The sequence below is a fragment of the Euprymna scolopes genome, chromosome 5 (genome assembly GCF_053919585.1).
Source record: "Euprymna scolopes isolate OS-2025 chromosome 5, ASM5391958v1, whole genome shotgun sequence".
Classification (NCBI taxonomy): domain Eukaryota; kingdom Metazoa; phylum Mollusca; class Cephalopoda; order Sepiida; family Sepiolidae; genus Euprymna; species Euprymna scolopes.
In genome coordinates, this window is record NC_136486.1 from 146,453,620 (window position 1) to 146,478,856 (window position 25,237).

The following is a 25,237-nucleotide window of genomic DNA, read 5'->3' on the forward strand; positions in this document are numbered from 1 at the left end:
ATAGAAGCTTGGGTTTAGATGCATTAAAAGTAACCAAGTGCATTCTGGTGGATTTAATTTTGTAATCAAATCATTTTTTAAATAGGAATTTTAAAATGTTATTTTTTTGGTACAACATTTTACATTTCAATAAATATTTGATAAAAAGTATTTAAAAAATAATCATTCATTGCATTATTATCAAAGTTATGTTGAGGTGAGGCTGAAAGCCAGATAAAGTTGTCTCATGATTTCATAAACATAGAAAACGGATTAAGTTGTCCAATGTTTGGAGTGAGTACATGGATACTCAAACTCTTAGAACCTGAATGGATTTTGTCTTTGGTAACAAACAAGTAGGGTTTGTGCACTTTTTTTTATTTTTATTTTACATGCAATGTTTGTCTCTGTTTTGACACATGGTGGATAATATGTTAAGTAATAATCAGTTCTAATTGACAGTCTTCTAGAGCAGGGTTTCCCAAAGCGGGCTCCATGGAGCACTGGGACTCCATGAGTGAGGTTGATTAAGAAAAAACAAAAAATGGTTGTAAAAATTATCATTAGTTAGTATTAAAATTTGAAATTAATGTCTTTTATATTTATTTTAGAAATTATCTTGTTAGTGGTCCGTGAAAAACCTTTGCCCTGTTCAGGGGGTCCATGCCGTCCTGAAGTTTGGGAAACTCTTTTCTAGAGGTTGATAGTTTAATCCTCACTAAAGATGACACCCAAAAATATAATTAAGAATTAACACTTCTACCTGATTATGGCTGATGAAATGGGAAGGATCTACCCCTGTGAATTTAATAGAGGATTCATTTCAAAATTCCATACAGATTCTAGAGTTCAACAAGATGCACCTGAAGAAGGTCATATTGGCCGAAACGTTATGAGAATAACATATAGGATGAGAATAGTTTGAACAATCCAAATTGTTTTTCTCTGAATTAAAACCAAAACATTGTTTTGATGTTTCAGTGTTTTGTTCATGAACCTAAGCGTAAAATATGATCAGCGTTTTCTTTGATTTAAAGAGATTTTGCAAGTAATTCAATGAACAATGCATCATTATTTTATAATTAGTAGGCAAACAAAATTGAAGGAAAAATTTTAGTATTTTATAATGAAATATTTTCTTCTTTCTTATTCAGCTTTTTTAGTTGTAATTGTCATATATAAGTTAAAAATTTTTACCGTGATTTTTCAGCTGGAATTTGCCCAGATGATAAAACTCTTTCATAAAGAACCCGTGTATTGTTATCCTCTGCAATAAATAAAAAAATGTTATGCTTTATGATTGGATAAGATCAAATATATATTATGTTAATATTTTGTTTTCTTTTTTAGGTCAATTGTACTTTTTTCCTACTTTGTATCAAAAATAATTTTTTTTTTAAATTCTATAATCTCACATGTAAAAATAAACTACAAAACAAGTTAAAAATTTTAGAAATTTCTAAGAAATATTTAAAAAAAAAAAAACTATATCTATTACTACACCATTAGATTATTTTCTAATTAATAAGTGATAAATACATATTCATGTTGATACACAGGTTCTTGTTAGATTAACCAAGTGACATCAAACCTGATAGATGACCATCTGTGTAAAAAATGGAGGTTAACCTTTATAAATAAGGTTGCAGTGCACAACATACATTGATAGAAAAAGAATTTGAAACAAATATTCTTTAAGAGTGTAGGTAACTGTGTTTGTATATTTAAACAAAATTATTTTTTATTAAAAATTCCAATATTCTTGAATAAAATAAGATATACAAAAAGAGGCATAAATAAGTAAACAGATATAAAATTTAAATTATTGAAAATAAACATAAGTATAAATAATAGATATAAAATTTAAATTATTGAAAATAAATATAAGTATAAATAATAAGGGATATAAATAAGTAAAGAGATATAAAATTTAAATGGAAAAGAAACACAAACGATACATGTTAAGAATGAGTAATGATTTTTACAGCAAATAAATAAAAAAAATACGAACCATTTAAATGCGACATAAAGTCAACATACGCAAGAACATAATCAGGAATATCTCCATATTTCTTCAATCCTAATTCAAATATTTTTAATGCAACTGTTTTTTCCTGAAAAAAAAATAAAGTTTTAATACAAATGTTTGAATATTAAATTTAAATGTTTATGGCTAACAAAAATAGTAAATTATCAAACTACTACTACTAATAATAATAATAATAATAATACTCTCTCCCATAAAATAACGATTGAATTTAAAATTCCTTTTTACAAATCACTGTCTGCCTCCACTTACATTTGGTATGTGCACACAATATAGCATTCAAAATCATAAAATTATATGTAAATTTCATCTCCTCAACTTCTATTTATATTTATTCAAAAAGTATTTGAATTATTTAAGTATTATTATTGGCCTTAATAAGTGTTGATGCCTATGTAACAAAAAAAAAAAAAATTATTTCTTAGTTTATAAAACATTAAATAATGTTTTTATTTTGAATTGCTATGTATCAGTAGTATTGCCTTTTCATATTTTTATTTATGAAAAAGGCATTATCTTTGAATAATTTTTGTTTTTATTTAAATTATTTTCTTTTTATTTAGTAACTACTTATCAAGGATAAAAGTTAATGAGATAGATTGAGAGCGCGAGAGTCATTATGATATCATAATAGAGGTATAAAAAATACGGAAATTGCAGGCTTTCATAAATATTTGTAAATTTCTAAATGTGTATATCATTCATTCCGCTTATCCCATAATTTCTCTCATTATCTACCTTTCCTCTTCCCTCGTCTAAAACATTTATATATATATATATATATATATATATATATATATATATATATATATATATATATATTGTAAATGTCAACTAAATTAAAGGAATAAATTATAAAATGGTCAACATCATGAATTTTGGAATATAGTTTTTTTGTCATTTATTCACTATATTGCTCTGTAATTACATTGAGCTTCTTAAATAAGGATTGGTATATATTATAAGAAATATATATATATATACATATATATATATATATATATATATATATGTGTGTGTGTGTGTGTAAAGAAATGCTATTTTATATGTATGTATATAATATATCAAGAGATGTTTATCTTTATTTAAATTCTTTCAGAATCAATTTTGATAGTAATATCCGATTATTAATATTGGAATTAGTGTTGGGACGACTAATCCAACCTGGTAATTGGAAGAAATCAGAACTTTTTCTAGGGTATCGAAATTGTAAAAAATTGTGCTTTTTTTCGCTGCTAAAAACAATTCCTTTTTGTTTAAAACAAAATTCTTCCATTGTTGGTACTAATGATAAAATAAATATTGATTTTAAACTACCAGAATGATTAAAATCAATACCCCCTAGTCTCCAAATGTATTTTTACATTTGTGAAAATATATGCACATAGTAACAGGTTTTTACACTAATCTGAAAAATTATAAAATAAAAAAAAACTAAAAAAAAAAAAAAAAAAGCTCAAAGAACTCTATAGCTAAATAGCTGCATTTTAAATTCAGAATCAAGACGTTAGAATGAAATAAGTAATTGTATTGGAATTGGGGAAAAAATTGGAATCGTCCTATCAGTAATTATAAATAGTAGAACTAAATATGAATTTGGAAATTGTTACTTCAAAAGTTATTGAATTTGAAGATTAGAATTAAGATGTAATCTATTTGTATGAAAAGAAAGCATTTTAAGAGTTTCTGTGAATGCTACAAACCTTGCTACAGTAATATTCAGTCAGAGCAGCAGATACATAAACATGGAAGCCGGTACGTGCATCTTCCCGAGCCATTTTGAAGACCAGTCGAGCAGCTTTAATACCTTCCGCTCGTCGGGCAAATTTCATATACTGGATATAAGCCTGCAAAAACAGCAAATTATCTTCTATTTAATATCGTTGAAAAACAAATATATTAATCTAAAGAAAATCAAAATTGGGGACTTATCCAGAATTCTCCCCATATCAAAAAACAAAAGTAAAGAAAAATGTATGATGTATGTAATGGAATGAAAGGATCATTTTTTTTTTTTTCATATTTAAAATATTGCAAAAATATTGCGTAAACTTATCCAGTAGTTTTATTTTTTTATAAAGAAAATCATTTTTAAGTGACCAATGGGAATTCTTAGACATTATAACAAAAATCTCTCAAATTTGAATTATTGAGTTATTTCCCTTGTTTCTTGAGCTTATTTTCAAAATGGTGACAACTGTGTGGGGGTGGGATTTAGCAGCCTGTCAGGTTTGTCGAGGGTGCTCACGTTGTGGGGGCACAAGTGATTGCAGTTCGTCAGAGCATTCACCACTAAAATACTTGTAGAAAAGGCAGAGGGATGCAACATTTCGTCGATGGGACAGAGGCTGAAGCTTAGATGCCAGTTCAGGGCCTATCAGGTTTGCGACTCTCTTTTGAACCTTGCCAAGGAGCGAGAGACTAGTAGCAGATGCACCAGCCCATATGTGGCAGCAATACTCCATACATGGGCGAATGGTGGCCTTATAGAGGTACAGGATACTTTCGGGTGTTAGTAGTTTTCTAGCACGGTAGAGAGAGCCCACCTTTCTTGCAGCGGCCCTGGCAATGCCTTCAATGTAATTGTTCCAACTCATGTTTCCTGTGAACGTTAGGCCAAGGAGTTTGAAAGATGGACTCTCAGATAAAGAGTCGTTGGCCATTGCTATGGGTGGTAGAGAGGGTTTCTTGTAATTATTGAATGAAACTAGTTTAGTCTTGGCAGCGTTGAACGCGACCAACCACTTTTGTCCCCATTCCACTACAGATTGGAGGTCTTCCTCTAGTGTTTCTGCCATTTCTTTAGAAATGTGTTCATTCGTCTTCCTGTCGTGCCTGCCATAGAGTGTAGTGTCATCAGCATATATACCCATCTCAGAGGCAATGTTGTCGGGGAGGTCATTTATGAATATCAGGAACAATAGAGGTCCAAGGATAGAACCCTAGGGCACCCCCGCATTTCATATTGTTTAGATGTACGACCGTCGAGGACAACCTGGATTTTTCTCTTATCTAAGAAGGATTTAATTATGTTAAGTATTCTACCAGTGATACCGTATGATCTGATTTTACTGAGGAGACCCTCATGCCATACCCTGTCAAAAGCCTTAGATATATCTAGAGCTACCGCTCTGCCCTCCCCCGCTTTGTCCAGTGAATGGTATATACGTTCAGAGATCACAGTTAGGATGTCTGCTGTGGAACGGGCTTGTCTAAATCCATATTGTTTGTCAGTCAGTAGTTTAGCATCTGTAAGATGATGGACTAGAGCATGGTTAATTATGGTCTCAAATATTTTGGCAAAAAGTGGGAGGAGGCTAATGGGGCGATAATTTGATGGGTCTGTCCTTTCGCCAGAATTCTTGAATACTGGTACAACAGAAGCAGTTTTCCAACAGCCCGGAAAGCAAGCTTCATTAAGGCATTTGTTGTAGAGTTTGGAGAGAACTGGAGCTACTTCGGCTGAGCACTTTTTTAATAGCACAGCTGGGATAAGATCGGGTCCACATGCTTTTGAGGTGTCAAGGTTTTTTATGATAGCATGCACCTGAGCAGGGGTGGTTTTCAGATCGTCTAGTGTGGCGTCTGTCCGCATAGGAAAGTCAGGTAGGGGGTGGTTGGAAGGGTCCAGTGTGGAGTTTGAGGCAAACCGACTGGCAAGCATGTTAGCCTTGTCGGTTGCTGAGGAGACAACCTCGTGATTGTTGGTTAGTGGGGGAATTGTTGATTGCCCATTATTTACTACACTGTTGTAGATTTTCCAGAAGTCTCGAGTTCCTAGTTTTTGTGCTTCGATGCGCTTTTTAGTGGTTTCCGTAAATTCTCTCTTAGCTGTCGCTATTTCTTTCTTAACGTTATTTCTAGCTTCTATATACTTCAGTCTGTTTGAACTGGACTGATGTCGGTTAAACCTACGGTATGCATGCTGCTTTTGAGCAATGGCAGTTGCACAAGTCGACGTAAACCATTGGGGAGAGTGGGGCTTACTATAAAATTTCCGCATGGGAACATGCGCTTCGATTGCAGTTTTGAACCAGTCAGTGGTCTCGTTTGCACATTGTTCAGCAGGGAGAGAGAAAATATTTTTCCATGGAGCATCTCTAATTAGTTCCCTGATGGCTTCCCAGTCAGCCTTATTATAATATCTCGTTGTTTTGAGCACTGGCTCTTCAGTTTTGGGTCTAGAGTTTAGGGCGATTTCAACCATTATCACTGCATGATCAGCGTTCCCGAGTGGGCTGTGGGCCTTCGTTATGCAGTCATCGGGAACTGTGGTCAAAATCAGATCTAGAAGTGATGCGTGTTGTTCTTCCTGGTCAGGGAAACGGGTTGGAAACGTAACAATTTGTGATAGGGAGTGAGATATAGCGAAGCTATGGGTTGTGCTGCCCGCTGCATCTGTGTGAGTAGAGAATCCAAGCCAGTTTTTGTGGTGGACATTAAAGTCACCAAATACATGTATTTGTGCGCTAGTGTCGAGGGACAGTGCCGTGTCTATGCTGTCAGATACTTTGTTTATTATGGAGCAGTCCTGAGTCGAGGGAGAGCGGTAGAGATATAATGTTTGGGGTGAAAATGTAATAAAAATAAAAAAACACCTGATCAATTTGCATAATTTCATTTCATCACAGATACATGCACCATAGAAACGTTTGTGTTTTTTGAATATAAGGAAAACTCTGGGTAAGACTGCAAAATTGTTATTTTAATGCTAAACAATGTGTACAAAAATAAGTTTTGCTTTAAAAAAATGTTAAAACTGGTGAATAAAAAATATAAATATGGCATTTTGAATATTTAATTCCTATTTGAAATGTTTCGATAGCTAATTACAATAAAAAAATTAACATTCAGAAAAAGATTTCTGAGGAATAAAATATATTAGCAAAAATCAAACTAGCTGACTTACTCAGCATTGTTCAGATGTTAAATATGAATTAAGTTGTGTATATCCTGGTGTGGCAATTCACCCTGGGCGGGTTGAGCTGACTTCTCCTTTAAAGGAGAACGTTTCTAGAGAATCTTAAATTCACAAATTGCGTGTATATCCTGATCAAGAGTAATGACAGTTTTTGCAGGAATGTGTCACCGTCCTCCCACATACAGTGCTTAATATTCCCAAATAGTCATTCATTTAGTACTTTTTTCACGGGAATCGCTCCAGATAAGGCATAAAGCAACTTGCTGTAAGAAGCTAAAAAAATATTATTTCAAGGTAAAAACCTTGCCAACGATAAGTAGATGGATAGATTCTGACCCAAAAAACAGCAATTCTTCCTTCTTTTTCAGAAACATTGTTCATGGAATGTGAGGTCTAAAGGACAAAATAAAAGAAGCAGGAGTGTTATGAAGCTACTGAAGGTAAAACCCAAAATCCACTTTCTACTTTCCTGATTATAGGCTTCTCAGTTAATCAACTAGCAAAAGCAGATGATAGTAGATAGTTGCTTCTCAGCTTCATTTGGTTATTGTAGCTTTAAGAAGTTATGCACTATCCACAGGTCTTCTTAGGTTGTACCCTTTTATATTTACTATTAGCAGGGAGACCAGACGTTGTCCAGAATTGAATGAGAATCAACAAATGTTCCATTCTCTCATACTTTTGTTGTCATCGAAATTGCCCATTTTTTAATCAAACCGATTGATTGCCTGCTCTAGTTAAGGACCCCCCCTTCTCGCAGTGTACAGAGAGAAAGCTTAACATGTCTTCCCACAGTGACTTAGTACACAATACATTGCACTATTGGGAATCTAGTGTTGATTTATAAAATTATCTGTAAATATTAGCTTCACTTAAAGTTTAAAATGTAAAAATCAAGTATTATGATTCAATTGTGCTCTAAACAGAAATATTCATTTTGAATGCGCCCTTGTCTTATCAAAGAACCAACTGTTGATTTTATGAAATTATTTTTACATAATCACTTGAATTAAAGCTAAACATGCAAAAGTCAAGTATCATGATTCAATTGTGCCTCTGAATTATAAAAAAAAATCTACAGCTGATTTTATAGGCTGGGTTTTTCTGCTTGTGCAAAACTTCTCAAATGCACTTATGTTAGACTGTATAAAAATTTTCACTTTGCTTAAAATTGGTCTTCCTTCTTTAATCAAATTTTTTCGATTATCGATTTTTGATACTTATCAGATACATTCCAGTACAAAACCTACATGAGAACACTCCCAGACACATCAAGTACCTTTGTGTGAAATTAAAAAAAAAAATCAGCATAGCCATTTCCAAATCTATAGGGAATGAACTCCTGCTAAGTTCCTTTTATATAATAGTGGAAATTACGATAGTTATTATTTTATTCTCTCTGTTCGGTTTACTTTTGCTTTCGATGAATGATGTTTCTGACAAAGGGGAAAGAATTTAATTATGTAACACTTAGTGTTGGCTAGATTTTGACCTAGAAGCGTTGTTTTCTTTTTTTAGCTCCTTATATCAAGTGGTTTCATGCCTTGTCTAGAGTGATTTTCATTAAAAAAAAAAAATCTTCATCTTTTCAACGAGGAATTATAGCGTTTTGTCTAGCCCAACTCACCACAGTGTTATTTTACTGTAGGATTAGAATACATTTTCTTTGAAAACCTGCTACAAATTTCATCTCTAAAAATGAAACACACACCAAAAAACACTTTGGAATAATAAAGTAAATAATCTAGTAGAAATGCACAAATAACACCCCCTCCCCGACCAACCCAACTAGAAGCAAAATTTCACCCTTCATTATGGACGTCCCCAGATGCCAGAAAACTTTTTACTCTTTCCTCACACTATATCTAGATCAGCATGCAGAAATTTAAATGTAATGTGAACAAACATCTGGTTGCATAAATCCACACCCAGGTTGTCCTCTTATAAATCTGGCTTCTAATCATAGTAGCCTATATGTCTTAGTGACAATCTGCCTTCTTTGGAGTTAAAAAAACAAAAGAAAAAACAAATACATAAAATAAATACGAATAAGGCTTACCAACGTTGGGTCGATTTCTTGTAAGACAAGAAGCCGTTTATAAATCGTGTGAACTTTATCATTCTTCATTCGACCCTGAAATCACAGGAAAAAAAAAAAAAAAAAAAAAAAAAAAGAACTGAGAGTGAAAAATCCAAAAATATTTAACTGATGAATGCATGACAATCAAGGTGAAAAGGAATATAAATTTTTATTATAAAAAAAACAAAACAAAAGGCTACTAATATTTCATAATTTCTAAAAATAACCTTTCCCAGTTTTACCATGAAAAAAAAAAACAAACAAAAAAAAAAAAAACAACTTTTCAACTAGAACTGAGAACGCCCTGTTTATGACATTGTTCAGGACTCTAAACTAAGGTCACAAACAAAACTTCTTTGATGTTTTTTTTTTTTTTTGTTCAGGGCTATATGCAAGTGAAAAAAAAAAAAAAAATAACTGAGATATACTATGACATTGAAACATGTAGATAAAACTTGTGTTGCTTTCATGTACATAAATGCCATTTGTTACAACCAAATCACATTGGTTATGATCACTTTTTCTTTAGGCATTGCAGATTTTTAACATTCATATCTGATACTAACGCATCATACATTTAACAATATTCTACACCATAATAAGACATTGAATTCATCAATAACGGAACTACTGAATTTGAAATTAAGAAAATAATTTTATCAAAAGATAACATTAGAATGAATTTAGGAGAATTAGGCAATGAAAAATAAGACCATTTTAGCAAGGTCAGAAAATTAAGAAACTATAGAATACTGATTGAAAATATATTTTAGGACTGTTCCTCAGGGGAATTTAGTTTTAAATAGAGGCTTCCCTCTCCCTTATAATTAAAAACATTTTCTGTTGTTTTAAACAAATAAAAACCAACTTTTCTCACTATTAGTTTTAAGAACACTGTTCTTGTATTATCTTTTTCAATGATTATATTTTTAAAAAAGTATTAGATTAAAATGCTATTATGACATCAAATCCATCATAATGCATTTATTGTTTTGAAGCAAGATCAAAAGTGATACGATTTGACAGAAAATAAAGTAATAGTTTTAGTTAAATCTATTTTCTAGGCAACATGGCAACCAAAGATTAAACCACTGAATTACATTTACATTTTCAAGACTTTAAAAAGTAAATTAGAAATTTATTAATATAATTTTTTTCAAAAGGAAAAAAAAACACAGAAAAGAAAAATAAAATAATCCTAAAAAATCCAATTAAAAATAAAACAAATAAAAAAATGTTTTAATAATGCAGCACAATAGTCGTGAACCTGAGGAGAGTTACTTGCTTTGTTGGAGGACATTTCCGGAACTGTTATGTCCTGGCACAGCAACCAGCTCCCCAGGGGAATAAATGATATGCACATCCTCTTTAGATTATGACACAAACATTTGTTACATCAAGAGTTCAATTGGGTCGACTGACGTTGACTATATCTGCTGTGTCTTGACGTTGACGTTGGCTATATCTGCTGTGTCTTGTTTTGGGTCTGCATGGTGTCATTATGGGTAGGATTTTCATTGTTGGCATCGATGATAGCTAACTGTTCTAACAGATTCTTATTTCATGTTTTGTCTAATGTCGACAAGAAGTTGTAAAAATTAATTGAATAACGAATTTCTTTATTGACAGTTTAAGTATGTTAAATATAATTTATTACATTTTTAATATTTAAAAATACATATTTTAAATGATTTTCTGTTGTTTAAAAATAAATAAAATTGACTTTTTTTTTTTTAACTGAAATTTGTTCTAAGGACATATTGTTTGCATCGCTTTTTCCAATTTTTACATTAATAAAAAAAAAAGTAAATATAAATTGGAGTTGAACTAAAGACTCCACAGGACTGAAAAATGTTTATTCAATTCTTGTGACAAAGAATAATGAAAAGAAACAAAAATGGGAAGAAACATTTCAAAAGTTCAACTAACCTCTTCAAAATCTGCATATGCAAAATATAAAAGCATATTTGTTTTTAAAAGTGTTGTAATAGCTCGTTCGTAAATAACAGCGGCTTCATCTGCAAATAATTTGCCAGCATTTTGATCCTAAAATAGAAAAAACAAAACACACACACAAAAAAATTAGTATTCTCTTGATAGAAAATATTTATTCTGTGAAAATGTGAGCAGTAAATAAATATTAAAATAAACATACTGTGTAAGAATAGTCAGCAAATGATTCATAAAGATTGTGGGTTTTCCTCAAATTTTCTGGACATTTAAAAACAGCTGTGAAGTCAAAGCAAATTCATTGTTATTCAATGAAAAGTGATGACTAAAAATCTTTATGTCATCATTAAGTGGTCATAGTTGTTTGTTTTTAAAAGAAGAAATTTAAAATAATATCATAAAGCTTCTGATATGACTTTTTTAAAATAAGAATTAGACTATTTTAGATCACATTTTTTAAAAGGAAAAATAAAAATGTTATCTTCATGTGTCCATCTTAAAAAAAAATGCTATTAATAATATATAGCTTATATAAATTATTAGCAAAATGTGGCAAATATTATTTTTAACTTTTCATCTCAGACAAAAAATTATAATCATAACTATATTTGTAATTATTTTTTAAAAAACTTTCTGACCAGTAATATATATATATCATGGGTCACTCCAGGTGAATACCACTAGTATATTTTATAATGCTTAAATCAATAAAACATATTTAATAACACATTAATAGATTTGAAATGCGCTCCAGAATTATCAGTCTAATCTAGTTTATCTTACTATTCAACCCATATGTAAAGGGCGACTATATGGATTCACTAGATTTTTTGTCTGTTTAAGACGGGCAAAAGTTATAGCCCATTGACTTAGAATGAGTGCTTTATGCCAAATTGATTGTTGAATATCATTAAAATTTTGCATTAAATATTAATCCCTTAATGGATAATTAGTTTGCTGCACCTTATCATAACAAAGACCGATACAAAATTTCGGTCCTTAATAGAGATAGAGGCAGCAGATCGATTTTTAAAACGTGTTGTTTTAAGCAAAAACAACAATACTTGTCATGTTGAAAATAGTAATATATTAAAATATTATGAAAATTCACCAAGCAGAAAATTAGTTATAGTTAAAAGTAATTTTTACAGAAAATTGGAGGAAATGGCATTTTCCCTAGACGTGAACACCCTGAAGATTGCGAATACAAGAGATGCACTTATCTCTCTTTTCGCTGCTGTAATGACTGATATTTTGTTTTAACCAACAGTGATAGATGTTTGTTTTTTTTTTACTAAAAACACAATAGCAGTTGTTCTACTCAAACTTTCTGTAATTTTTGGATATTATTATTATTATTTTCGACACAACAATTAAATATTTAAAAAATTGATCTGTCTTAACAAGCCCCAAAATTCCAGCGAGATTGTGGCAGTAGTTTCTAAGAAAAAATGGAATAGAACAGACAGACAAAGAGAAATATAACAAATTTGAAATGGGATTTTCAACTATTAGTCTAGTCTACTCTATGTAATCCATGCGTGGAGAGAGGATATTTGGATTTGGATTTTTCTCAAGATTACCAGTGAAAATGGTGCGGTAATACAAATACTAGTCAAGTCTATAATCCATACTCAGTAACGACGGCTTTCAGAGACGCTTTATTTTTAAATAAATTAAATAAGATTTAAGATTCAAAGTGAAAAGTTAATAAAATGAAAACACAAGATTGACTTACTCCTTTTTCAGTCAGCAACTTGCTGCTCTGTTCTAAGAAGGAAGCAGCTTCATACCAAATGTCAGGATGATGACCCAAGCAGAGAAGGCACTGTTCATAAGCAAACATCACTGTAAAGATAAAAAAATATTTGTTTTAATTAAAATATTAATAGCAATGGATATAAGATTCTACAGTACCTAGGGGGGAAAAATGGTTCCTTTTTTTTCTTTTAGGTGAATTGTTTCTTTAAAGTTTTTCATTTTTTTTTTTTAAATTTGTTTTATTAATGAGTTACCAATCAACATCTAAAAAACCACAAGGATAAAGGTTAATGAGATTACAGGAACTAAGTTCCAAACGCAAGCGAATGCAAGAACACCAACTGATGACTTTAAGGTAATCACAATTATCACTCTTTAACTCTGATAATATCATTCTTTGCCACAAGGGGGCATAACATCTCACTTCCAGATTCGCTTCCTTTTCTCTTCTTCTTTCTCGCTCAGACTCCACAGCATCTAGACCGTGTTGAACTACACTCCTGTTTCGTATTAGCACAACAGACAACTCCAACGGAAGACTTTTGAGGCAAACACACATAATGTTTACTAGTACACCTTTGATATGAACTGTTTAACATTGCACTTGTATCCATTCTATTTTTTTAAATTTTTTTATAAGGTAGTCACCATTTATCAAGGCCTGGAAGCCACTCGGGGATAAGGGTTATTGCATGTACAGTAATCAATGGGATAGTATTGTAGTAATCGTTAGTATTGGAGATTTGATAAAGTGTCTTACTTAAGGGGGCGGTTCATCAGGAATTTGTTTATGTTGGACTTGAAGACATCCAGGTTGTAGTCAGGTGGGAAACAGGCAAATGGAACAGAGTTCCACAGGCGTGCACTTCTAAGAAAGAAGCTTTGTTCATGGAATCTATGTTTTAGTTTTGTCACAGATAAAGAGTGGGGAAAATTTTTGACAGTGGTTTCAACTAGACGGGTATTTATCATGAAAGATTGATGAGGAGGGACCAGAGATTGGAGCTCAGACGAGCACTTGCCATGGAAGTAACGATAAAACAAAGACAGGCTCGCAACGTCTCTTCTGTGGGAGAGAGGTTGCAGGGAAATGTACATTGATTGTAAATATAATAACGGCAGATTTTGTGTACTCATTTCTTAGCCAAGGGAACCATGCGACCATCTCCTTTATTCCCCTACATAACAATAGAGGATGACTTTGCTCGCTACAAGAATGGTGACTTCGTAATATAGAGTGCCAGTAAATTGATGATGAATACTGAGAAGATTAAAAATCACCACATGCTACTTATTCAGAAAACAGCAATTCTTCCCACTTTGTCAGAAACATTGCTCATGAAATGTGAGAACTAAGGAATAAGATAGGGCAGGAAACGAAAGTTACAAAGCTGCCAAAAGTAAACACACAGGTTACAGTTAATAATCATCATATAAGGTAAATTTTAACTAACATTCATTTGAGGATTAACGATAAAAATGGAAATGGACACGACAGCAAAATTATAAATTTGATAAAATCCTTTAAAAATCTCCAGTTATGCCCTGTCATCTTATCATTTAAAAGTTTGCGAGGCAAATCGCATTTCCTATCAACATAGGTTTGTTGTGTAAAAAAAATTATTTTAGTTGCTAAATCTTTTATAAACATTATAACAATTTCATCAGATGTATAATTTTGCTGATATGTTCAATTTATATAATAATAAAACTAAGGATGTTTGGTAGATAGAATAGAAAATAACTTATTTGAGATGTACTTCCCTTAATAATATGTAATCTATGTAAATAAAACAGATGTATGTGTATGTGAAAATATTTAACCGATAAACTCTTAAATTATTGGTCACATAACACTAAAATTAATAGGAAATAGTAATCATACCCCAAAGATGATTTATAACAAGTAAAATCTTTGTTTGGATGGACGAATAACGCATACAGAAATATGTCAGCAAGTTGAAATGCAAAAATGTTCATTTAAATTTACCAACATATTTCTCTTACTTTTGTGCATGTGTAAACTCATACATAGCTTGAAGTGGTTTAATTTGAAATCTTTCTTATCTATCTGATGATAGCTCAAATGATAGAGTCCATAGCTGGAGCGCTAAATGTTTTGTTTTCGATTCTAGCTGATGGCACCCAAGTCATTTATTTTTAAACTTTTGAAATCAGTACTATATATATATATATATATATAGTAATTTACAAAATATATATGGCGATTAAGCTACACTAACTAGCTCTACCTACGTATTGAGCATTTTTGAAGTAAATATTTAAAGTTTACGCATAAATCTATACTTTCGTATATTAAATTTATGTGAATAAATGAAGTAGTTATATATATATATATATATATATATATATATATATATTCAATAAAGAATATGCTCTGTAATAATAAATACGAAATTTGCATGAATTAAAATATATTTAAGAATATTTTGCAACTAGGCAAGGCCAGCCGCCCTCACTAGTCTCAAAATAAAGGAAGAAACTATGGGAGATAATCTATTCAAGAGTTATTGTCCTTAATTCAAAAAGAAACTGATGTCAATATTTGATTGTTGAAATGTGAATGTTATTTTTTCAACGTCCATTTGAAATTTTCCCAAAATGTTACATTTCTCTTATTTTTGACCAAAATGAGTACTCTATTTTATTTCTAACATGAAAATTATAGAAATGGCAAAAAAAAAAAAAAAAAAAAAAAAAAAAGAAGAAGAAAAATAATAACATAGGATTCAAGGCTGAAAAAGGTCCTCATTCATTATCATGAATGCTGGGTCACTTTTCTAGTTTAATTTAAATTTCTAACTTTGCTGATCAATGCGATTGGTTTAAAAAAATTTCTAAGGAGACAATTTACTAAAATAAACTAACTGTTATCAATTATTTTTTTATCAAAAGTGAAAATAGGTATTTCCATTATTTATACTGCATGCTTTTCAAAATAAAAACACATATGATACAAGAAAAACGTCTAAATCTATCTAATATATAAAAGGTACTATGTCTGTTTGTCTCCATATTTTTAAACTCTATCTCTTCTGAAACTAGAAGTTGCAGAGCAGCGTTAAGGGCCTCAAATGATTAGATCTTTTATGGGTCATTTTTCTATGGGTCTGTAGACGGTTAAAATAGTTTTAAAGGGTCAAAATTGAAAAAATTGTTATACATTTTGTACATTGATCTTAGTTTATTTTTAATCAGTTCATATGTCTGTCACATTGGTACTGTGATAATGTCACTAGCTTTAAATGCTACACTTTTGCTTTTGGTTTCGATTCTAACTGATGGCACCCAAATACTATTTTTTTTCTACTTTTGAAATCATCACTCTATAATAATATATACAAAACCTGGACAAATTAAAATATTATATTTATGCGTATTTTATGACTGGCCAAAATCACACCCCTTCACTGTTGAAGTCCCTAAATGCCAGAAGGCTTTCTACTTTAATAATTTTTTCGCTCAAATAGCTAGATTTTGGAATTCCTTTCCTGCTACCCGCGTTCCTGACTGTACTGATATGCAGAAGTTTAAATGTAATGTAAACCAACATCTTGTTAATCTTTCCTAGGCATGGTCGCAAATATAAAAATAAAAATGGTCGGATCCTTCTATTGATCCAGTAGATATCTCACTGCTAATGCAATTCTCTATCTATATAAGAGCCAGATACGTTCAAGGATGGAATACTGTTGCCACATATGGGCAGGAGCTGCTAGAAAAGACTTGTCCTGCCTTGATAGGGTTCAAAATAGACTTCGTGGCCTGGTGGGAGATGTCCTTGTCTCTTCGCTGCAACCTCTATCTCACAGAAGAGATGTTGCGAGTTTTTCTCTGCTTTATTGTTATTTTCATGGAAAGTGTTCGACTGAGCTCCAATCTATGGTCCCCCCTCGCCAAACTTTCACAAGAAACACTAGACTAGCTGAAAACATTATCAATAATTTTCCCCACTCTTTATCTGTGCCTAAACTTAAACATAGATTCCATGATCAAAGCTTCTTTCTTAGAACTGCACCTGTGGAATTGTCTTCCGTTTTCCTGCTTTCCAGCTGTCTATAATATGGTTGTGTTTAAGTCCAACGTGAACAAGTTTCTGATGAGCCGTTCCAATTAAGTTAACAAATTTACCAAGCTTCCATTACTATTGATTACTATATTGTCCTTTTGACTACTCTACACTCTTTAACCCTTATCCTTGAGTGGCCTATCGGCCTTGATAAGTGGTGACGCCTATGTAAAAAAAAAAAAAAAAAAAAATAGTAGCTCCTTACATCCAAGTGGTACTATGCCTCGTTAGGAGTGAACATGAGTAAAAAAAAAAAAAAAAAAAAAAAATCAACAAAGCAAACATAACCTCCTAGGTAAAGGTCATAAGAAAAAAAAAGTCAAAAGAATTAAACAATATGCTTTACCTCTTCTTGTAATTAAAGCATGATCTTCCGTTCTCAAAGGGTTACCTTTTTCCCAAGAAATATATCTTTTCCACAGTTCCACCTGAACAATTACAAAAGAAGAATTAATATAAATTTCTAATAAATAAATCTGACTATATTTGTAACATGTTAATCTCAGAACAATTAGAAGATAAATTCATCTAAAATGTGTTTAGGAGTTTCAGCTTTTTTTTTTTAAATAAAAATTTCTTTGATAACATCTACAACATAAATTACATTTTTGGTGTTGTTCAGATCCCCTCCCCCTCCCCCAACACTCCATCCATGAAAAATCAAAAACAAAGAAAAATTTCTATGATTTATGTATCAGTAATAAAAAAATATATTTTCCAAAAATGATATAAACTGACCAATTAGTTTTATTTTTTTTAAAGAAAAAAACATTTTTTTATAGCTAAACAAAGAGCTGTATGTTTTATGATACAATTTTGAAAACAGTCTGAAGAAACAAGGGAGAAAACCGCAAACTTGGATTGGAAAAACTCAAATTTGCTTGAAAATGATTTTCTTTATAAAAAAATAGAACTACATGATCAGTTTATGTGATTGTTGGTGTACAATATTTTCTTTCTGTCACAAATACATATATCAAAGATTTTTCTTTATTTTTGTTTTTAATTTGGAGTGTGGGGGTGTGGGAGGAAACAGAGTTCTGAATAAGCACCCAATTTTTTCCAAACTATTTTTTCAACCTTATACTAATTAGTAAATATTATGGTTCTCATTGTATATTTTCCAACTTATTTTCATATATGATTCCATTAGTTCACAAAGAAGTTACAAAAAAGTGAAATTCATTCTGATATTTATTTATTTATTCTGGTATTTATTTATTGCTGAAAAGATATAGAGAAAGTGTTAAAACATGGCAATAGTCTACCTGCTTAGCTTCTTCTGGTGTATTTTGTGGTGGTACTGAGGGAGCATTACGGTTAAGTCCTCGGGTGACAGCTTCATATTCTTTGGCTACTCTTCTTGCATTCATATAGTCACGGCCACGGTCCTCAGACATTTTCTTGGCAATCAGTGGATTGATATTCTGTAATAAACAAAGCACATCTTTTATTTTTGTATTTCCTTTTTTATATAATGAGCTAAAAAAATACCTGTCTCAATACACGTATTCCGCTAGTTAATAACAAAATCAATTCATTGAAAAGAACAGTTTTGCACCACTTTTATATTCTCTTACACAAATTAATATCAAGATATATATATATATATATGCTATTAAACCTTATATATAGAATATTTATTCCAATTTTGATCAATATCTGCTAATAGATTTTTATTCTAGAAAATTTTTGGACTTAAGCTCAATCGAATTTAAAAAGAAATTGAAATTCAGGGTATCTTATAATTACAATTAAAATTTTATGCAAATCGAAAATACTACAGGTGCTAGTTTAAAGTTTTCTTTTCCTGAGATTAATTGCTCTACCAAGGCTTGTGAATCTACTTTGCATCATTTCATCAATAGCTCATTACTTATCCATATTTTCCCCCAAGTGAAATAAGCTTAATATCTTTGACATAATTTAAACATGGTATGCATACCATAATCACATTGACACACCGGTTCCCGTTAGATCACCAAAAGTTAAGCACCGTTGAGCCTGGTCAGTATTAAAATGGGTGACCATTTGGGAATTCCAGGTGCTGTATGTACTCTCCGTTTATCTTGGTATTGTTTCCAGCCATTCTGGACTTTTCCTTACCACTGGACTGAAGCAATACTGATACAGGAAAGATGCAGTTGGAGATTGCGCAACTCTTGCCTCACAGTTACACATGCAGCTACCCTTACAGCGGGTATCCACTGTCTCTTGAGACTGAATGGAGGTATCGATGCGGAGCCTGCTGTCTGTGTTGGTAACCACAACACCTACACTCCTTAAAATTCTAAGCAACAATGAAATGTGGCCACACGAGAGAGAAATTCAAAATACGGACAATATTTTTTTAAGCTTGAATACTTACAGTTTCATACTGGCTGTAATCTTTCCATAATAATTCAATATTGATCATCGGGTTCACTACTCCACGTTGATAAACCTTTCGCACAGCAGTTATACGCTGATTTTCAGCATAAGATCCAACAGCATCTCTAAATTAGAGAGAAATAATTTCCAAATTAAAAAAAAAATTAAAAGAGAAATTTAAAGAAAAAGAGAAATTATTTCAAAATTTAGAATGACTTCAGTTGCATTCACAGCTTAATAAATAAAAAAATGTTAGTGTAATCTTGATTTTTACTTCTAAAAATATACTATTTTTAAAAACTGTAAAAATAGGTAGATTTTTAAAGACTTTTATTGCTCAAAATCTGATATCTATTGGTATTTATTTGCTTCCCCACAAGAGCAAAATGTGACACAAGGTCGTTTTTAATGTAAGGAAAAACGAGTTCCAGAAAAAAGGAGGACTCTAGAAGTAGGCAAAAATAAAAATTGACTAAGAACAAATTAAGTGTAGCAGCATCAGAACAGATACTACACTGTGATCTTAGTCAAAAGGATATCTATTGCACTTATTAATATCCGAATTGAAGCCTTATTCCTTTTTTTGTTTCAAATCATTATTCATCATTATTTTTAATTATATTTTTATTCATCAAGCTAAAATAAAAATGTTAAATTATTTGAATAATAATAAAAAAAAAAAAATGTAAGATTAATTAAATTTATAAATTTATTTAAACATAATTAAATGTTAATCAATAGTTTAACACTCTTCATTATATGACTATTAAAATAATTTTATGAAAAATATACAAGGTTCACAATTACACAAGTTATAAGGAAATTATAAAATACTACCAAAAGAAGCAACTAAAAGATGCATATTTCTAATATATCATCATAATTTCCCTAAAAAAATAAAAAAGGTGAAGGTAATCACTGGGAGGAGGATATCATGACCACAGGAAAGATACTATACTACCTCCTCCTCCATGTATAAAACGGAAATGGTAGTGATTGGAAAGATGGTATCCTGACAAACAGACTCTATATTACCCAAACAGACTCTATATTACCCCTACACTTAAAATAAGGAGGTAATGCCTGAGAGGATGATCTCATGAAAACAGAACAGGAACTACACTAGCCCCTCCCTCTGGAGGGTATTGAAAGATAGTACAATAGTATATTAATAGAAGTAATAGTATAGTTTCAGACAGGTACCAAATCTCCATTAGTAACAGATTTGTAGAATTATGCATTAGAAACAAAATACTTACACTGATTTAAGAAAATTTATGTAATCCACCCACACTTGGTAAGACATGATGTCCATACCAACTTTATCTAAGGCAAAATCATATGCTTGAGCCATTTTCTCCCTATGAAAATAAAAACATTATAAACAAAATATGAATTTTGAAATAATAATAAAAGTATAAAATAATGCATAACAATGTTGTAATTTCTTTTAAGAGTTGAAATTATTTTCAAAATAACAAATATAATGAGTTCAGTTATAAAATTATAATAAAATATGGAATAACAATATATTTCATTAATGTTTTGCATTTTTTTTTTTTTCAAAATTTTTTATAAAGTTAGTTCATATTGATAAAAATTTGATCTAGATATAAACATAGACATAAAAGAAAATGATGCTTTAAAACATCCTTACAAATGCCTATTCTTAAATTATGGATGAACCAAATAACATTTTTTCTTCATTTCTTTTTGACAGGGATGAGGATTAGTTCCTTCAGTCTAGAGAGAATGGCTACCCTTTAAAAAGGTGCTTGTATGATGAGGAGTTTACAGTGAAGCAATGGTTGCATAATCTCTAACCACACTTAGGAAAAATCTAAGACACCCAGAGGCAATTATGAGATCAACAGAAAAGAATTACTATTCATTTTAAAGTTTTTCCTTCCTTCAAGATTACTTGCAATAACATGGCTTGAAAGTCTACTGTACCCTATGATTTGCTAAAGCCACTTGTGAACTTGCAGCACCTGGTATTCCCAAGCATCTAATTACAGAATAGCTTCAATGCTGCTTAACTTCAGTAATCAGTCAGAAACTAATATTTCAATATGATTTTTTTTTTTTTTTTTTTTTTTTAATTACATTTTCACCCCAAACAAGGCACATTGCCACTTTGGTGTAGGGGGCTACTATCAGGGGAAACATCTACTGGGGTACTATGTAGGGATTAGGGCAGCGAGATGTTGGTTCACGTTGCACTTGAACTTATGCATGTCAGTACAGTTGGGGAAGCAGTGACCTGGAATGGAATTCCAAAGTCTAGCAGTTCTGGGGAAGAAACTACTGGAGTAGAAAGATCTTTTACATCTAGGGATCTCTACAGTGTGGGGGTGGGATTTTGCAGCTTGTCGGGTCTGTCGAGGGTGTTCACGTCGTGGGGGCACAAGTGCTTGCAGTTCTTCAGAGCATTCACCATTATAATACTTGTAGAACAGGCAGAGGGATGCAACGTTTCGACGATGGGACAGAGGCTGAAGTTTAGATGCCAGTTTAGGGCCTATCAGATTTGCGACTCTCTTTTGAACCCTGTCAAGGAGCGAGAGACTAGTAGCCGATGCACCGGCCCAAATATGACAGCAATACTCCATACATGGGCGAATAGTGGCCTTATAGAGGTACAGGATACTTTCAGGTGTTAGAAGTTTTCTAGCACGGTAGAGAGTGCCCACCTTCCTTGCAGCGGCCCTGGCAATGCCCTCGATGTAATTGTTCCAACTCATGTTTCCTGTAAACGTTAGGCCAAGGAGCTTGAGAGACGTACTCTCAGATAAAGAGTCATTGGCCATTGCTATAGGTGGTAGAGAAGGTTTCTTGTAATTATTGAATGAAACCAGTTTTGTCTTGGTGGCATTGAACGTTACCATCCATTTTTGTCCCCATTCCACTACTGATTGGAGGTCATCCTCTAGTGTTTCTGCCATTACTTTAGATATATGTTCATTTGTTTTCCTGTCGTGCCTGCTATAGAGTGTGGTGTCATCAGCATATATACCCATCTCAGAGGCAATTTTGTCGGGGAGGTCATTTATGAATATCAGGAATAGCAGAGGTCCAAGGATAGATCCCTGGGGCACTCCCGCATTTATATCATATTGTTTAGATGTACGACCGTCGAGGACAACCTGGATTTTTCTCTTATCTAAGAAGGATTTAATTATGTTAAGTATTCTACCAGTGATACCGTAAGATCTAATCTTCCTGAGGAGACCCTCATGCCATACCCTGTCAAAAGCCTTAGATATATCTAGAGCTACCGCTCTGCCCTCTCCCGCTTTGTCCAGTGAATGGTATATGCGTTCAGAGATTACAGTGAGGATGTCTGCCGTGGAACGGGCTTGTCTAAATCCATATTGATGGTCGGTTAGAAGTTTAGCATCTGTAAGGTGCTGGACTAGAGCATGGTTAATTAAGGTCTCAAATATTTTGGCAAAAAGTGGGAGGAGGCTAATAGGGCGATAATTTAATGGGTCAGTTCTTTCGCCAGAATTCTTGAATACTGGTACTACAGAAGCAGTTTTCCAACAGCTCGGAAAGCAAGATTCATTAAGGCATTTGTTGTAGAGTTTGGAGAGAACTGGAGCTACTTCGGCTGAGCACTTTTTTAATAGCACAGCTGGGATGAGGTCGGGTCCACATGCTTTGGAAGTGTCAAGGTTTTTTATGATAGCATGCACCTGAGCAGGGGTGATTTTCAGATCGTCTAGTGTGGCGTCTGTCCGCATAGGAAATTGAGGTAGGGGGTGGTTTAGAGGGTCCAGTGTGGAGTTTGAGGCAAACCGACTGGCAAGCATGTTAGCCTTCTCGGTTGCTGAGCAAAGAACCTCGTGATTGTTGGTTAGTGGGGGAATTTTAATTTAGCCATTAATCCAGTCTAATTATACTAAACCAATGAGGAAGAATGCTAAATATAGATTTAAGAGATGCTAAGACAGGTGTCTGTATATATGTTACATGAAAAAGCAATAAGTGTTAAGAAACCAGTATAAGAAGGAATGAAAAGAATCAGAAGAAAATGTTAAAAAGACTATAAGATATTAAGAGTATACATATATACCAGTGTCACTATATCATATGTCTAAGCTAGTGTTCAGGAGAATTAGAAAAATGTATAAGATTATAGGTTATAAGTAAAAAATAAAAGTTTGATTATCTATATAAATAAAACAGTAAATGCGTGTGAGTGAAAATATTTAAACTACTGGTCACATTATACTGAAATTAACAGGAAATAGTAATCCTATACCAAGGATAGTTTATCTTTATTTGAATGAGTGAATAATGCATACAGAAATATGTCGGCAAGTTAAAATGCAAAATATTTCAACTTGCTGACATATTTCTATTACTTTTGTACATGCGCAAATTCATTCATAGTCCTAAGTGGTTTAATTTTAAATCTTTCTTATCTATCTGTTGATAACTAAAATGGTGGGGAACACGGCTGGAGTGCTAAATGTTTTGGTTTTGACTCTAGTTGATGGCACCCAAGTCATTTTTTTTTTTTTAACTCAGTACTATAATATATAATATTCAATAGAGAGTTGACTAAATTAATGTAATAATAAAAACGAAAACTGCATGAATTAAATATATCTAAACATATTTTATAACTAAGCAAGTCTTTCCCCACCGGGCTAGTTATAAATAAATGTTTGCAAAAAAAGTAAAAGCAGTTTGATTTCAAAAGAGATTTACAAATAATAGTTCTCTCTCATTTGACTGTAGTGCAATAGCAAATCTATAATCAAATGGATCTATAATAGGAAATCTGACTGAATTTAACACATAAGGTCAGTCGATTAGCTGAAAGTGATACACATCTCCAGCATAGAGATTATTTTAAGGGTGAATCAGTTCCACTACTAAGGTTACGTGAAATGTTCATCCTCATTGCAGAAATATGAATCACAGAAAGATTAGCCAGGCAAAGAAAACTTGAAAACAAATGATAAGACAAGAACATATAGTCTGAAATTTTAAGGCAGTTGACCCACTAAATTGTAAGAATTGTAGATGGAGTTGGACAAGGGAAAAATCATGTTAAATAGAGATTTGCAAGTAAAGTTTGAATATGAAAACAAATATAAACTGGAGACTTAGCTGGACAAGAGAAACTGATATTAAATGACAACTTTGAAGATGAAAGCAATGAAAGTATTCTTACCTATATGATGGTAATTTTCCTTTTGTTTCTTTTATATAGGATAAATACAGTTTCCACAGATCTATATTCAGCACTTTCATCAGACATCGTTGAAATAACTGAAAGAAAAATAGAAAATGAAATTTTTAATGGAATATAAATTACTGAAAGTTCTATCAGTGCCTTCAATTGACTGACTGAACTACCCCAAATGCATGTGCCTTAGTTGTTCATCTTCTTCTTATTGATCATATTGGGATTCTAATGCAGTTGGTGGCTGGGGCACAAAACCAAACTTTACAATTTACATGCATAACAAAAACAAGCAAATATAGACATTGTATATACTTGATTTGTTTGACGTGTTGATATGCATGTATTATTAGGTTTCTGAACTTTTTTGATGAAGATTAATGTTGTGAAGGAACATAACTGGCTATACACCGGTTACAAACTGTATATATATATTGGACTGTTGGGCAGACAGCGGCAGACAAGCAGTCGCAGTAAGACGGATAGTCTTACGTGTTGATTATCAGACTTTCTTCCCCATACTTGTTACTATGTACTTCTATTTACCTTAGGCGAGCAGCCTTACGTTTCTGTATTATAAATAAACCCCATTACACATACCACTCGGTGTAACTCACGTTTGTCTTTATTTCCTAAGTATTTAGGAATATAACAATGGCGACGAAAGGATGTTCTTTCTCTTAACAGAGATAAATTACCGTACCAAGGACTGTGTACAATGCAAGGATTTTTTGTTTTACGAAAAAAACAAACTACACAAGGATTTTTGACCACGTGCGTCAATGAATTTAAAAATTTTTCCTACCTAAAGTAGCGAAAAGTACGGATTTTTCTTCGTA

General features: G+C 32.1%; 1 protein-coding gene across 1 annotated transcript in view; it reads right to left on the bottom strand.

Moving 5' to 3' along the window:
- Positions 1-25,237, bottom strand: part of LOC145277008 (cleavage stimulation factor subunit 3-like) — a 220,897-nt gene that overhangs the window by 22,313 nt on the left and 173,347 nt on the right. Inside the window, exons 5-15 of the mRNA XM_080128604.1 lie at positions 24,387-24,484; positions 20,458-20,559; positions 19,197-19,323; positions 18,097-18,255; positions 17,175-17,256; positions 12,716-12,825; positions 10,957-11,073; positions 9,007-9,081; positions 3,730-3,873; positions 1,991-2,093; positions 1,177-1,246 (exon numbers count right to left, since the gene is read on the bottom strand). Of these exons, the coding sequence (XP_079984730.1) occupies positions 1,177-1,246; positions 1,991-2,093; positions 3,730-3,873; positions 9,007-9,081; positions 10,957-11,073; positions 12,716-12,825; positions 17,175-17,256; positions 18,097-18,255; positions 19,197-19,323; positions 20,458-20,559; positions 24,387-24,484 (1,187 nt within the window). The remainder of the gene's footprint in view (positions 1-1,176; positions 1,247-1,990; positions 2,094-3,729; positions 3,874-9,006; positions 9,082-10,956; positions 11,074-12,715; positions 12,826-17,174; positions 17,257-18,096; positions 18,256-19,196; positions 19,324-20,457; positions 20,560-24,386; positions 24,485-25,237) is intronic.